The following is a 17,307-nucleotide window of genomic DNA, read 5'->3' as shown; positions in this document are numbered from 1 at the left end:
TATATCCTGTAAAAAAAATTGAATGATTATACACAAAAAAGCCACCCCTTATCCTCTTGCAAGTGATGACTTCACTAAAAATCTCATCAAGGTTCTCATTCTCTGCTGTAAAGAAATAGGAAAGAAATCCATCATGCAAAAAGCCACATAAATGTGCAATGCAATGCAAGCCTTAGCAGTCAAAAGAGTTTCCAAGTAATGAGCTAACAATATTAACGTCTACAAGCATGTCTCACCTTGAATCATTTCTCTCTCACATATTTCAGTAGCAAACTTATGTCAACATTATGAAGCAATACTAAAACCTAAGCTGCTGTACATACCTTCACTCAAGCAGCAACATCTCCTACTTCAACTTCACTATCGTATTGGTGAACTATACAGTGTCTGCTCAGTTTTCAATCTGATCTCTTTCTAGTTTTAGACTGGATATCTTGCCATAAACAACCCTTGACAGAAGAAATCCCCCTATAGAACTATCTAAAACATTCAACCCTGTTAGCAAAAATAAAGAAATAACTATTGAAAGGATGGTTTTATATCTTCAGATACAGCTGGGGGCAAAGTGTGTTCATCAGAATTTAGTAAAAAAAATCTGGATAGCTGCCTGTTGCTTGGATGAAGAACATTCACTGCATACTTGTTCCTCCCACAGACCCCAAGGATGCAAACGGGTACTATGTATATTGTATCATTTTAAACTGTATTCTAACCCAGAGATATGAATAAAATGCTGTTCATTACACAAAGGGAGAAAGAACAGGGGGGAAGGGGCTGGATTAGTTACACAACTCAGAAAGCTGAACTTTTACCTTATTCTTTCTGAGATAAAGCCTGAAGAGGCACATTTTCCAGGAAAGCAGTGTCAGGGTGGGAGAAATGGAAGGACCCAGGTTCCATAATGGAAGTCCATATTTAAAGGAGGCAATAAAACATGAACACTGAATTCAAATCCCTGCAACATTTAATTACAATTGATTTAATTTCCAATCCTCTATGCAGACTTATATATACATTAGGTAAGGTTCTGAAAGAACAGATGCATATAATATCCTGATTCAAGTATAATATTTTGATTCTTGCCCATTAGAGGTTAAGATGCAAAGTCCCCTGAAAATTATGGCAGCCTTCCTTTGGGTATGAGTAGACTTGAATACCAACAAAGATTACAGGCATCCAATATAGATTCATTTTCATTTCAGAAACATCACCCAGTGATATTTCCATCAAAGAGGGATAAAATATAGTTATAACACCTTGAAAGTTTTCAGTTCTGAACTTTAATCCCAGCTCAACCACAAGTCCTAAATCAGAGCCCTATCTCCATAGGTCTTCCTTACCAAGCCTAAATATGACATTTACTTCTTTGACCCTTGTGGATGGGTTCTTTCGGTGGTTTTGTTTTGTTTTGTTTTGTTTTGTTTTTTCTCTTATATGTTATGTAGAGTAAGCTTAGTAACTTTTAATCACTTACCTTTTTCATTTCCATTTGCATATTGTGGAGGCTTGTTTTTGTCGATGCTGTTAAAGCTCTGGCTTCTCCGATTTAAATTAGAAGCTCCCTGGACTTTGGTACTGCTGCCTGCAGCTGGCACCCTTGAGGGTCCTGGAAGCCTGTAATGGTATAATCAGAAATCAGTTCATTTTACGTAATGCAACATATAGAGGAGGCAGTATGCAAATATCAGACCAGAATTTAAAACCAACAACTGAAAACAATGATTTCAGGTAAGCGACAATGAACAGGAATATTCAAATTAGTTAGACTCCACAAATGAAAATAAAAGCTTATCCTTACGCACACAACAGGGAAAAAAATGCTTTCTAGAGTCACAAGACATGTAAGAAGATGCTTTGCATTTGCCATTAACATTGCTAAAACAGATTCACTCTAACAAACCATTGAAGTGCAATATCAACTTTTGTTTAAATCTGTCACTTTTTAAGAGGAAATGTTACAGAAATTGATTAAAAGCATGACAATACATAGCTGAGAAATATTTTGTATCTCTTACTCTAGTAAATGTTTCACAGCTCTGTTTAGCATAAAAGCATAAAGGCTTTTTATTTATCTTTGGTTATTTTTAAGAAGGCTATTGGCTGAAGCACTTCCACCTTATTATTTTAAATTAAAAATATTAAAAATATGTATTTTAGCTAGATGCTACAGATGCATGTGTACTGTTTAGATAGACTTACATAATGTAGACTATACAGTTCATTTGTTAGTATTTGCTGCCACCATCTGAACCTTACTGTGTGGCTATGCTAAGGAAAAAAATGCAGACTCTGTTGTCCTGGGGTGTGTAAGCCTGCATCTTTTTTTTCTGTCTGAATCTGTTCTCTGATGAAAGATTCTTTAATACATGCTTACTTCAAACTTTCTGCAGCATCTTTGCAGCACCCCCACTCCTTTCCAGTTTTGTTATCTCTTAGACAAAATGAAATGCTCAAATCAGCAAGAGGCTTTTGCCACAGGACAAGAATATCTCTCTTTTGCTTCTCACTTATTGGAATGATATGTTGATTTTAATAGTGGCAATACAAATAATACCAGAGTTATCAAATTCTGTTAGTTTCACTATATTACGAAAAAGCAGCGTCAGAAGGGAGAAAAAAAATCACGTTACAAAGAATTACAAAACGTTAGATTTCTTCCAGACTTTTTTTTGGTTTATATACTGGTATAACAGAAATGTTCAAATCATTTCATTTTCATTAGCAAACATATGTAAACAGCTCCATGTTCTCTTCCTTTACCAATTTAAGCCTCAGAGAGCTAATCCATTAGTTATTTTTATGGCTCATTCTGGCCGCCAGCCTGCCCTGCTAGTCTCTGTGCTGAGCCCAGAGCAGACTGTCTCTGCTCTGCAGCTGTATGCATGCTAACCTTTACAGTGACCCATGAATACGAGTGATCTTCTGTTCCCTGAAGAATGCACTAAAACAAACTTAAAAATCCATTTGCTCCTTCTCATTACCCTAATTTGACAGGCAGTAAGAGCCCTGAGATCGTTTGTCAAAGGTAATGAAAAAAGCAATGAGAAGGCATGTGCAACACTGGAAACTCATCTGTTCTGTTAAAATATAAAATAGTTCTGCATATATTCTGCATGCCAGAATTCGAGAACTTGCCACAGTAAGCACATTACACATGAGGTCATTTGCTCTACACACTTTCCAGTTTACCTCATTTGCTGTCTTTTTTAATTGCATTCAGGTTTTAAATTGCTCTTGCAGAATCATGTTAAGCAGCTAAGGAAATGCAAAGAGAGAATAACAAATAAGGGACAAGTCACATACCTCTGAACAGGCTTCGGAAACACTGCCACAGATTTAAAGTATTAGACAATAAGACTGTTAACCCCAACATGTTGAATGCGGACAAGACAGGAGCATCAGCAGTAAGGAAAACTGAAGACCTATAAATGCAGGTGCAAAGCAACTGGACCGTGGTATAGCTCATTCCAAGCTATCACCAGCAATTCAAATTGTGTTAGTGCGCTATACTGCAAAATGCAATCTTTATCGTAGATTATGCAATTTAGAGTTCATTGTTCTCGTCAATGAACTGTACAGCAAAGGTATAATTAATGAACACATTAATTATCCCCCACAAGAAAAAGCTAGAAAGAAGAGTAAGCTTTAGACCTCAGTTTCTTTCTTCTGCAGTCTGGCTTGTAGATTTTAGTGCTCGTGGAAATGATAAACTAAAAGTACTGATGAAATCTGAAACAGGTCAGCTCCTACACACAGCTCTGTCAAATTCACTGCCAAAACAAAGCATCTCGGTCACGGGGACTGTGTGCAGGCTAGTCTTGACGGAGCAGAAGTCTTGGAAGTGGTTCTTTTTTTCTGCTCTATTTTGCTTCTGCGTGAACTTGGCTCTGTGAACTCAACCTTTCAGGTGGGTTTGAAATACATGCAAAACATCTAGTGGGAATTGGGATAGACTCCCAAACTTCTTTTCGCTCATGACTAAAGCAAGGATTTGAGCCAGAGAGTAGAGAGCACTAAAATCACCAACTAATCCTTCACATCCAATGTTTTACATGCACGATACAAAGATGCAGGATACATAACAACCAGAAATATTGCTAATATACAGTACAGATCAGCTCCTTCCAGTCCATACAAGGCTTTCCCGTGGCAAAGCTCATTGTTGCGAAGCTTGCACGCATAACATAAATACACATTGTTAATGTCCAAATGTTTTATGTCCAAAGGATAAAATATCAATGGGCATATACTTGCTTGAGTATCACTAACAAGCAATAAATTAGAGATATTTAACTGACCTAGAAGTCTTTTTTTGACTGGTTGCAATTCCACTGTGATTAGACTGAGTTGCATATCTGGCTGTGAGACTGTATGAGAAGAAACAGAGAAATTGAATTAAAGAATTTCTTTGAACATGTATAGAAAGAACACACTTACCAGCAAACTATGAGTTAATGAATGCAAATTGAACATGGATAGAAAACACAAATTAACTGGCAAAAATATGAAATAATGCAAACATGCAGATTTTTATGAGAGATGCAATGCACAGATTATGAAATAATGGATATTGTTATAGCTTGTCTCATTTGCTAGAAATTATCTTAGGAATAGACAATGCAGGCAAATTTCCACAGTGACCAAATTACTGAAGTCTAGCTCAATTCCCACAGGGTGCCCATTAAAATTTTTGTCTTTTTTTTTTTTTTTTTTGTTTCATCCACAGAAACTACTAAGCACAAATATACAGCCACTAGTTTCTCCAGCAACCTGACTGGGTTCACAGTCTGGCAGTTAGGAACAAATTTGCTGTACTAGATCCAATGTGGGCTCAGAAAAATTCCCACTAAAGAAAGGTGACCCTCCTAATGACAGAGCTATATGGAAGAAGCATCCCATCATAATTTTTGTTACTGTTACAGCAGCACAGGTCAAGTATGTGATGCATTACCCAGGCAATGAATCAGAGGCTTCATTAGGAAAGCCCTGACGTGCTTAGACTCACTGTTAAATTCTATAGGAAAATGCACCTTTGTCTATTAAGGCATCCAAGTAGTGTTTCCGCAACAGAAGATATGCTCTGCTACAGGGCTAAAAACAGTATGTTCCCTTTGACACCCAACAATGTGTCATTACTAAACGGCAAATTTATGCCTCTATTCTTTTAGACATTTGCATAGGGGATACGTCAAATGTACGGCCAAGGTAAGGCCTCCTGCCAGGTAATTTCAGTTACTCTAAACCGGTGCATCCTTTGGGATCCACACAGCCTAAGGATATAGACAGGTGTCTAAGCCAGGTGCAATCACAACAGCAAATTCCTTGCATTGTTAAGGAAGTGACAGAGAACTGAGTAAGCAGAAACTCTGATAGTCACAAGATTGCTTTTGTCTCTTACAGTTCTGCCTCTTCCAGCTGTCCTTGTGAGTAGCAGCAAAACCCACAGTGCTCTAGTCCCGGCTTTATAGACCGGCAGCACTTACAAGAAACACCTGGTGGTATTGAATCTACCAGAAAAGTGTTGAGCAATTGCTGCTAGTCCACCGAAGCAGACAGCCTGAGTATAGAGCAGATGGGAGAAGCCCTCAAGGGAGAAAGGGCTTCCCATACTGGCACTGCAGGCCTGAAGAGGGGCAAGGGGAAGGCACAAACCAAGGGACAGTGTGAGACTTGAATGGGATGCGTGATTATTGTTACTTTACCAAATTAAACCCAAATAAGGGGTTCAGTATTGCCTCTGTGCCTGCCAATTACAAATAGCACATGTGCACACGATGAATATATAAGAAAGAATACTTCTGAAGAGAGCAAAGAGGAATCATTCGATATATAAAAGCAGCATTCAATTCTCTGACATATATCTCCACGGTAATGCTGACAAAGTGCTCTTTTATATGACCATAAATTCTGTGGGAATTGGCATAAATTATAATAGTATCATAATAATTACAGTTTATATATATTTTATCTAGGTAGTCATTAGTATATTACATTATATTTCACTTACAGCTATCTTTCTTAATAATGTCTGGACATATGACACAAATGTGACATAGGATGTTTTACTGAAGTTGCTACATTTGTGCCTGGCGTAATAGCCCATCTTTTGATAAGATCTTCCACTTGTGCTTTTGTCAACATATTTAAAATGAAGGAATCTAGACATGGTTAGCTGGTTATCTGCATTGACTAAACTAAGAAGCTTGTGAGAAAAATGGTATGTCAAATAAAACCTTAGTGCATTTATGTTGTAAAGGGTAAAATGATACACAATACAATCAACATGGACAGTGAGCTGGAAAAACAGTGAATAGGATGCAACTTAACCACTGGATGAAAAGGCTGAAGACTCTGCCTTGCCGTAGCATGTTGTAGCTTTTCTACCTCAAACAACACAATTCCAAAGTAGCTGGAAAGCTCAAATAACTCCATCCACTAGCAAATTCATGAAATGTCAGCCTGCAGATTGCTTTCAAACTTTCCAGACAGGCTTGAAAGGCATTGATGGATGTGTCAACATTAGTAAACCATCATTCCCACTACGACTGGGTAAATTTATTTTCCAAAATAATGTGACAAATCAAAGGGAAAAAGAGAACCTTAACAGCTCATAAACCAGCTGCATCAAGTTCCTAATGACTTTGTGTGTTCCTTCTCAATTAGCACTGGATATGCTGGACCCATTAAAGCTTTGCACGGATGCCTGTTTCCCAACTGCCGGCCCCATTATTGCAGATGTGAACTGCAACACATATAAAGTCTGGCCACTCTTCTAAACGCATAAACAAATAGGTACCTGCTGCCCTCCATCCTACCAGATAATTGTCGGTGGGTAACATCTGGCAATCAGGACAATAAACCTGTTTTGCTTAAAACAATCTTTTTTTTTATGCTTACAGACCCATACAAAAGTTTAATAAATATATACCTGAATTAAAGCAGCAGATGCGTGTTAACAAACCAGACAGTACCAGTTTAACACTACAGTATTTGGGACAAGGAAGGGTTTATTTGTTGGAGGGTTGGAAAGAGATTTTGATAGCTGTTGGTTATCAGCTGTCTGCTCCCAAGACCCTTTCCACTGCTATAATACTCCCACCAGCAGTCTTCCCTGGCGTGGTCGCAGCTTTGACTCCTCGGAGGAGCCACAGCAGTCACCTAAAAAGCCCAGCGGCAGTGCACGGGCAGGAAAGGGACATGGAAACTACAGAGGAGACCAACCCTGACCACAGAGCCAGCAGGAAGACCCCATCTTTTGTAAACCAGGGAGAAACACCAGCCGACGCAGCAGATACGAAACAGCGACAGCGGATAATTTCTGTTGCTGGTCCTCAAGTGCTGTGAGAAAATGGAATGAACGTGCCGAGACTGCCCTGAAAGGCAGTTAAGCACAGAGGTAGCATTGAGAAGGAAGCTACAGAGATGTTGGAGGTTGGCCTGGCCCTGAGGATGCTGACGGGGAACTGCAGCCGCGCAGGTTGGGGGAAGCAGGACTCTGCGCCGCGGCACGTGGCCGCGCAGCACGGGAGGTCGTCTTGGGGAGATATGCACCGTGTTCCACCGAGACGGGGAGCTGGTGGAGGGCATGCAGCTGCAGGCAGGAGAAAAGGGCTCAGAAACGGTCCGAAAAGGTGTAGGGAGTCTAGGGAGTCAATATAAGCTACAACGCTGAAGGTTCTTAAATGCCCTCCCGTTGAAAGTGAAGTGACATATTCAACTGAAATGGGCAAATCAGAACAAAGACGATGGAGCGAAGGCAAGCGACTGCTCGACACTGAACTAAACTGCCAGAAAGTCTGTCTTGCTGCTCTACAAATAGCACGGTATATCAGGAAAGAAGCAGCACCTTGAAAGTGTGTATACCACATAAAGCTGAAGGATGGAGCTCCTATAAACCTGGATACAGAGCATGAATCAAGCTGAAAATATTTCAGCCTCCTTCTTCAAAAAGTAACCCATGCAGCGTCAGCCTGAATATCGTCTACTTTTTATTAACAGTCTTTCAAAAGATCAAAAGGATCATGTTACATCACACTGTCATTTTCCTATAATGTTAAGAGTCACGTGGTGGTTCTAAAATGCCAGCTATGTGATCTCCTAAAATTAGACAAAAGGCAAAGAGGTTTGTAGTATGTAATCAAAATCTTTCTACCTAACTGACATACTTGAATTTTAACATGTTGTTGATCTTATAAAGTGTATTTATATCACTAGGGTGACTGCATTTCAGAACTGCTCAAGACTTTTCTATTAGAATGATTCCCTGATAAAAAACTAGTTTAAAAAGAATGCATTTTCAATGTAAAAATTTCCCCAGCAGGTCTTGATTGTGCTGTACACTTTTTTTTTAAAAAAAAAAAAAACCAACAAGCTCCTTGGCTGTATAATTCTCATCAGCCTGCCTGGCAAAAAGCACAAGAGATAATGTTCTAAGGTTCACCTGACTCTAAATTCCCAGTGTGCCTGGAGAGATGCCACAGAAAACAAAAGTTTCCAGGCTTCTCACCATACCAAGCGGTCTGGGCAGGTAAAAGATCCCTGATTCCTCAAATGGACAGCCAAGGAACACTAAGGAGGAAACCAAAAAACCTGAATTTTCCCACGAACAATATTTTTCAGACATTTCTTTTGCCTTTTTAGCCCAGTCTTGGTAATTTAATATATGCTTACATCTACATATATGTATCTATCTACATATATTTTTAAAATGTTAATTATTTATATATAAAAGTTATATATGTATGTGTATTTTATAGATATATCTATATTTTATATTTTATAGATGTATATTTATATATATATCTCTCTAACACAGAAATACACTTTTTTTTTTTCATTTACAAGAGGAAATGTCTATGGTTCAGGGAGTTCTAGCTCATACCATGTCATCTGTTCTGTATTAGGTGGACATTTCTCCTTTCCGCTCTTTGAACTTCTGGCATCTTATACAAGAAGTCTGTCTCCAACTGATTCAGGCTTGGAGGTACAAGTAAAATTGTGTTTTCAGTGTTTTCCTGTTGTTCACAGCTCATAAACCAAAATGCAGATAACTCAGTTTTGTATCCACATTTATGTTCTTGCAGAACACGGTGAATTGTAATAAGAATGAATCGTCTGCCACAGTGACAATACCATTTTCTACCCTGGTCCCAGTATTTGTAGGGTAGCTATTTTGTGGAATTTAATGAAAGAATATATGAGCCTCAACATTAAAGAAACAAAGAGGATATCAACAAAGTAATAAATGTGCTACCTAGCTGCTGTGATTAACCTGACCTGTAGCTCACCTAAAATAAAACAATCTTTTAAAACCCACTAATTTCTCTGAACAAATTAGCCAAGTGGATAACTGCGTGCTTCCAGAACTAGGACTAGGCCCTTAGGGACCATTTGTACCCTTTTAGGACCTTATCTCCATGACATTTATGATCTAGAATAAAATTATATCAGATGACCTGACAGAAATGTATGCCACTATTCTGTATTACAGTTTGATAGGATAAGACTGTAACAAAGTTTTCTCCTAGAAGGAATGAAAAAGGAGGTGCCAGAAAGCCTGAGGCTGTCACTTCTTCACATCTACACTTCTCATCTCTTGAACCTTTTCATAGATTTCCAGAAAATCCACATTCATCAACACATCCTAAAGTATGGTTGGGATTGCTATAAACCTGCATCAGTCAAACACTTATCCATGGTTAAGCCTGTTTTTATTGAAGGTATTTAAATACATTTGTGAGCATTTTGTTTGGTCTCCCCATTGACTCTAAAATAGTAAACAGGTATGCAAGATAAAGAAATTACAAAAGATTCTACCAACATTTCAGCTATGTTGCCATAAGCATTTTCAAAAAAGCAGACCAAAACACAAATACATATATAAGTGATTTTCCTAAGCTGCTAATTTATCTCTTGTAGGTGTGGTGAATTTTAAATACAAAAAAAGCTCATTTTTTCACTTTTATTTTAATCCATTTTCCATAGGCAATAATTGCCATAAACAGCACTGCCTGTGCTTCTTTGGAAGTGTATGGATTTGTAATTTTATTTTTTTTGGGGGGGGGGAGTAAACGAAGAGAGAAAGTAATCTCCGTAGCAGCTGCAAAGTGTAATGTTATGTCATTAACTGACACCTGAAAAACAACATGTAGAATACCAGTCTTGCACAGTCTGTGAAAATAATAAGAGATAAAAATTGTTAAAAAGGACTGATAGTAGCAAAGAAAGTAGCAGGACAAATATAAAACTAAGACTTAAATGGAAGAATGCAAGGAAAAGACTGAGTCACACATTGCTATCAAGGAATCTGTTAAGTGATAAATAGGAATAAGGCAAGAGCATTTTGGTTCAGAATAGATAAGAAAATTAATCATAGGACAAAAGAAAGAATGAAGACAGGAATAATTCAATATGGCTTCTATTGCACTTTACATGTATTTAAATTTTATTTGCCATTTACATAAAATTATAGGCAACCTCAAATGTTTGCAAGACATTCAGAGTTAAATAGGTGACAGGCCTGGGAAAGGAAAAAAAGCATGGACACAATTGCATCAGATGTCATTTTCAGAAAATGAGAAGAATTAATGAATCTCTATGGAGAGTGAGGGTAGAGCAACAAGTAATATCTGAAGGGAAAATAACTACATTATAAAGCTTCTATTCCTTCAAAAGGAAATACATGAAAAGTTGGATTCAAATGCTACAAGGATGAATGGAACACTTCCCATTAAATTCTACATGATCTGGATAAGCAACAGTGAAATTTATGGCCAAAGTGCATCAAAACTGAAATATAAAAAGTAATGAGTGGCAAGGGAAACAAGTGCCAGACAAGGAGAATATCTGAAATGCACAGAATGAGAATCATCACTAAACTGAATTAAAACACTCTTGAAAACCATAAGAACAGACAACGATAAAGGATGACAGTCGCATTTTGAAATGCAACAGAACAAGAGGCAGAGAAAGAAATATCATTCTTGAGCACATGGCAGATGTAATTTATAAACAGGAGAAATCAGTGTAACTGTGTCACAGGTTCCTAAAGAAAATGTTCAGAAAAACATCAGGTACTTTGCAGAGAGGAAGGACTGTGGAACATACTAAGTAACACACAAGGGCAGGTATCACCCAGTAAAGGACAAGTTTTTCAGGATCCAGCCCACAGAATTACATAAGAAGGTAAAAGATATAAGCAGTTTCCGAGAGGTTGGTAGGGAAATGGTTAAATAGGAGAGGAAAAGTTAAAAAAAAAAAAATCTTAAAAGCTATTGAGAGGCTATAAAATGCTTTATAATTTACATTTTTATATTTTCTATCTAATAGGTGCTTATTATAGCTATAGAAAAGACCATTTGTTTTAGAAACTGAAAGTCTGCTTTGAAACCCCTTGGTCTTTTTCTTATTTTAAGCCTAAGAAATATTATTAGCTATCTTTTTATCTTAGAGAGGATGGGCTACAGGGAAGAAGTATGTGACAAATACATTCTTGCTACTGCACTGTTCTGCCTTTTCTGTGTGAAGGTTATTAGAAAGGTTAGTTGTTTGCCATCATCAAAAATTAACTCTTTTGTGTATGGAATTTTCTATGTCTCTCAAATGAAACAGAAGTATATATTATGAAACTTCAAACAGTGCTGATGCATTTTTGCATGCTGTTTCAAAATATAGCTAGTAAGGTGAATTTTAGGGGAAAAAAATTGCTAATGAAACTGTGGCAGTAATATTAATACGTAGGAGGCTATGAAGGTGTAATTTTTACAATGTTCTGTCAGTATATCATAGTTGTAGCCTAGAAAACTCCTGAAACTGCAGTAATTCCCGGCAGGTAATGACAGTTATATCAAATGTGTAAATTAATTTCTTAGCTATGTGAGATAAACAAATGGCACAGGCAAGAAGAGCCACTTTTCCTGATGACCTATATAGTGCTTATCACAGGAACAAATCTCTAATTTATGCAACTCATCATTATTAAATATCATCTATTTGCTTAGGTACGCAGTTAACAGATTTAATTGGTACACAGAGATAGTATATACTTCAGTTACTTGGACTTCAGGACAAAGAAGATGAAAGGACTTCCTTCCTGAAGTTCCTTTTGTTGGGAACCATGAGGACTGTCATGACTGTGTCTTTGAGGAGTAGAACAAAATGGGGCCAAAGCTGATTTTCAAGATAGAAAGATAGCTCGGTTAAAGTGAAATTAAATCCCTACGGTCCATTTGAAGGTTAGCTGCTGCAGATCCTGGTGCAATCACATTAAGCAATTCATTCTGCATTATCTTCCAGACACATAAAAATACATCAGTTTATACTAACAGCAATTTGTTCGCTTGGACCCTTACTGGAAAGCAGAGAACAGGAAGAAAAAATAAACCTTTCCCTGATTTTTCTTCTTTGCAGTCATTAGATACTGATTCTGTAGTGGGAAAAGCAGGAACTACCTACCTGTTTCCCTTCACTAAAACCAGGGGACTGGGAATGGCAAGAGCTAAGGACAGCAAGGAGACTTGGTTCATCACTTTCCTTTCCATTAATCAAGGAAGACACACAATGATGTGCACATTCCATTTTTTAGCCTCTGTCACTGCAATTCACTTGGTGTAGACTGTTAAGGTTGTATTTCAAACGTTGAGAACACTGAAACAAAGGCCTTTTTCTAAATTGAGAGTGATGTAACCAAGACTGGCATACAGATTGCCAGTATTCTGGCAAGTATCTATTTAAATTCATAATCATAACCACTACATTTCCATTACTGTATTTCACACAGCACTAGCTGCTTGTCCAATACGCTTCATTTTTTTCCCTAGTACTTCTGAGCAGGAGGCAACATGAAACCCAGTTCCTTGCAGTAGTTATATATGCAACTGCCTGTAGAAATCAGCTACCTAACTTTGTTTATACGCCTAGGAAAACCAGGGTGCTCTTTTAATATAACAAATTTAACAAAATCCATCTGGACCTCAAGCTGTGCTCATCATTCCTGTACGTGATAAAATAGTTTGTCCGTCTCGGGGAATTTTGCTGACAGCTTACTGAAACCAGTTACTGCCTAATCCATAAATGAGACAGAACTTCTTTCATCCACATGTGTTTTCTCTTAGTATCTGGGTGGTTGAAAGATCATCACTGCAGAAAGTTTAGATGTATTGCTGTGATAATGGAATCCACTAGCAAAGCGAAGCATAAAAATATAATGTAACCATTGTTGTCATCTATCCGTACTGACAGATATAAATAAGGCCACCAGCACTGTATTTTTTTAACTAAATCTCAAAGCTGCAACAAAGTCATAAGTAAAGAGTGAAGTGCCTACCTCAGATTTTGAAGTGTTCAATTCCCGCAGTTAGTCATACAAGAATATAGGAAATTTTAGGATAAAAAGAAACGAGAAATCACATCTAAACCCATTCTCTCCCTTAGGTTACCATTTATTATTTACCACAAATTTTTCCACTAATCGTCTAAATAATTTTAGGAGTTTTTATACTTAGTGGTACGAAATTATAATATTCCATTACTAAAGCATATTCTTTGCAATGAAATTTCACTTACCATAAATCAACTTCCTTCGTTCTTTTTTACATTTAATTTGAAATGTTGCTGTTGGCCCTAGGATTAGATAGGCCAATGATACTCTTTCACATGCAGAATCTTGCTCCCCTTCTGTGTGCACAATTTTCCTTATTCCGAGCTTGGTTATGGACCGATTACATGGAATTAGGAATGTTAAAGTATTGCCACACTGACCAATTTCAGATAATTTTGTTAGGAGCCTGCCGTAGAAAGTTCATTATCCTCCTATGCAAACTTTACACTAAGGGGAGAGAGGTTCCTCCGGAATTCAGTTTAATTACCTTCCTGATTTGTGTTGTCTCCTGTAGGAGACACAGATTATCTAGTCATCCAAGGACAACCAGCCTCCCAAATTCCCCATTTCTGCACAAACTTAATCCTGCTGAGTCTCAGGATATTCTGATTATAGCCTTCCCCTGGGACTTCTGTTTGTTTACCATATCAAAATAACCTGGCTATGAAAGCTCTGGAGTCCTAATACCATTTTTTCCTGCCTGTTTCAGCTTTTGTTGACAAAGAGCCCAAACAATCTCTCACTGAGGTTGATACTGAAGTAAGTCGGCTTCGGTGGCATGCGGAACAGGCTCAGAGCCAGTAAGGATCACAGACGTTGATCATTACTGAGGACATCATAACCTGGAAATCAGGATGAGAGTACCATCGTCGTCGTCATCAGCAGCAGGACCACTCTCTTAAATTAGGAGAGTGAGACACTAGCCCTGTACAGACAAGGACAAAACCTCCTTGGTCTTCAGCAGGGCCTGAACGCTCCCCCCTCCGTGTCCTCCCCATCTTCTGTGTGACTTCTCAGAGGTATTTCCCTCTCCCTGTATAACCTGTGTTTCTCTCTGAAACAGTGGAGACCATCACCTTTTCATACTTGTTTAATAAAGCACACACAACGGCTTTTTACCTCCCAGGAAATCAAGTGGCAATTAAGCAATATGCTTACTATACCTTAGCTGGAAGCAACAAAGATAACCTCCCGATGGAATAATCTAACCTAAAGTAACTGCGATTATTAAGACATAGTTTCAAAGACTTAAATTACAACATGAAATGTGATTTCTTACTGAACATTTTAAAAAGGTACCAAGTCTATAAAAAGCATCCATCTTTTCCAGTGTATATGTTTTGATTTTGCTCACATGTCTGCACACATGCAAACATATACATATCAAATGCACTTAAAAGTATACAGTGCCTTAAAAAGACAGCTTTATTTCTCAGGTGTCTAACACAGTAGAAACATGCGAGTCTTCAAGTAAAATAAAATATCCATAGGTATAAGAAGATAATTTTCACAATACCCTTGAAAATTTACTCAAATTAGGTTTGAAGAGTTTTGCCATTACTGAATAAAGATGAATGTGTCATTCAGGTGTTTGCTACTGTATTCATTACCTGGCTTCTGCCATAATAAGAAGATAATTTTTCTTGTTCCTCTCAAAACCTGAAAGAACTATTTCCAGGTAATAAAGGACCACAGACCAATTTAATGAAAAATAATCTCTCTTACATGCATTTGCAAAATAATTTTTCCAACATATACACCATGAGTAATTTACTGCCTTAAGGTTTCTACATGCCAGCCCTTTTCATAGTATAAATTGTTAGAAAACAGAAAGTATTAAGAATTTTTAAAAGCATATTCAGAACTGCAACAGGCTAATAAAGAGAGGCATAGCTGCACAATGAATGTGTAATAATAAATTGCCTTAAAGATTAACATCCACTATGAAAGGATAAAACAGCTCATTTTATCACCACTACTTCAGAAAAAAAGGTAAAATTACTCTGTAATTGATACTAATTAGGTTATCTATTGAGTTAATAATTTCACATGGAAAAGGTGAAGAATTTGACATTATTACACACCTTAGATTTTGTCACTTTTCAATACTCTTCGTTCAATGAAAGAGGAAGGTTTCAGTATCTGTATAAAACTACTTTTTGCCAAAAATACCTAAAGGTCTCAGGTGTCCCATGGAGCAGCCATATGAGTTCCTTAGGACCTTCTAAAGTATGAGCTCCTGCCCTGTAAATCAGTTAGGCATGGTGGTTCCTTCTGTAATTAATGCTGAGACACAGTTGCAGTGAAAGCAGTCATATCATAGAAATCAGTCTTGGGAGTCATGTAAGAAACCTGTCCCCATTTCAGACAGCAGGCAAGAGGCAAGATGAGTCCCATCAAAGGAATCTTTTCTTTTTTAATTTCATATTTTGGCTTCCTTCTAAACAGAAGCTTTTATTTATTCATTAACAGCTTAAAACTAAAAAAGCATTTGGGAAATAGTTTTGAATTATTTTCCAAAATATTTGTTTTGTTGTGGAAAAAAAGAATTAATTTAATTAAATTAAATGACTGCTATGAAAAGAAGGGTTGCTAAGTCCACCACAGAGAGTTCATATCAATGTATACTTGTACATGCCCATCTATTTGTGGAAAACCTCTATTTTTCTTAGAAGGGGACATATTATTTTATGTTAATTTCCTAATATTATGTCAAAACAGTGACAAATTAAAAAGCCAATTAATATTAAAAAAAAAAATCTGTGTTTCTGTTTGTTTCTAAGTCCTGGAGTTCCTTGTTTTCTAGCAGCTCAGAATACTAGATACATTTGTAGCCAAAGATAGACACCTTTCATACAGAAGAAAGGTTTTAGAAGTAGGGACCATTCTTTATTCTTAAAGGCTTTAGTGAAAAATATATGGATAGAGAAAATAATATTCTCTTAGGCAGTACAGAAGTTTATGGTGACAAACATTGAACTTCTGTATATGTGAAAGCAAACAGAAAAATTCTTGCTTTCAGTTTACAGATAGGAAGTAAGAAAGATGGTATCAATTTCTGTGTAATAACTTTTTACATAGAAACATTTTGCAGCTGAAACATAGCTATGAATAGAAATTTAATAAAAAATTGAAATTAATTTAAACTCCTGGCATTAAAGTAGAGGGTCTAAAGAACAGTGATGGAAACAGAAATTTTGTTAAACCAGCCTTAGTTGCCTTTATGAAGGCATGAATGCTGGGGTTCTGGACATGGAATAATTGCCTTTCCTTGTAATGAAGTATCTTTAAACATAACAAAGTAGAAGAGGAGAAAAAGGCACTGAAGGACCATGAGATCTTGGGGAATTATAATGAAAAGAAAGCTTTATAAAAAATTCATCCCCTCTTTGCCTACCATTCCTGAGCAGACAAAGGACTAGTGTGCAATTGCTGTCTTCCAAATAGTAAACAACTTCTTCGCTCCAAGGTTTTTTGGACAAACAGAATTCCTTGCAATAGTGATGATGTATAAAGGAGCATCGTAACTACTTTTTTATTAAAAATTCACCATGGATAAAGTAGAACAGCAGGAAATGTTTCAGTTCTTTTACTAAATTATAAACAAAACCCAATAACCAAAGGTATTTACATGAAGCTGGCTAAGACCTTAGTTTCACTGATTAAAGCCTTGGACACTTGTAGACCTACATTTATAGGAAAAACAATTAATTTCTGAATAACAAGATGATATTGCCTCTTATACAGTATTAAATATCCTTCAGAAAGCTGAAATTCAACTTCAGAAAATGTTAAGAGTGATCAGATTCTTCTAGGATCACAGCATAATTCCCCAAATTACAAGTTAATTGTAAACTTTACAGAGGAAGCATTCAAAGACATTAATTTTCAGTAGCAGAGAAAAAAAAATGCATTTCGCATTGTAGTAC

General features: G+C 37.0%; 1 protein-coding gene across 3 annotated transcripts in view; it reads right to left on the bottom strand.

The window, feature by feature from the left end:
• The window catches only part of NAV3 (neuron navigator 3), a 274,517-nt gene that overhangs the window by 142,361 nt on the left and 114,849 nt on the right, over nucleotides 1-17,307 (bottom strand). For all 3 annotated transcript variants that reach the window (XM_010561819.1, XM_010561817.1, XM_010561818.1), the window contains exons 6-7: nucleotides 4,299-4,367; nucleotides 1,475-1,614 (exon numbers count right to left, since the gene is read on the bottom strand). In XM_010561819.1, the coding sequence (XP_010560121.1) occupies nucleotides 1,475-1,614; nucleotides 4,299-4,367 (209 nt within the window). The remainder of the gene's footprint in view (nucleotides 1-1,474; nucleotides 1,615-4,298; nucleotides 4,368-17,307) is intronic.

This window comes from Haliaeetus leucocephalus, unplaced genomic scaffold (assembly GCF_000737465.1).
Source record: "Haliaeetus leucocephalus isolate CR32 unplaced genomic scaffold, Haliaeetus_leucocephalus-4.0 Scaffold151, whole genome shotgun sequence".
Lineage (NCBI taxonomy): Eukaryota > Metazoa > Chordata > Aves > Accipitriformes > Accipitridae > Haliaeetus > Haliaeetus leucocephalus.
This window is presented reverse-complemented; position numbering and strand designations above follow the sequence as displayed.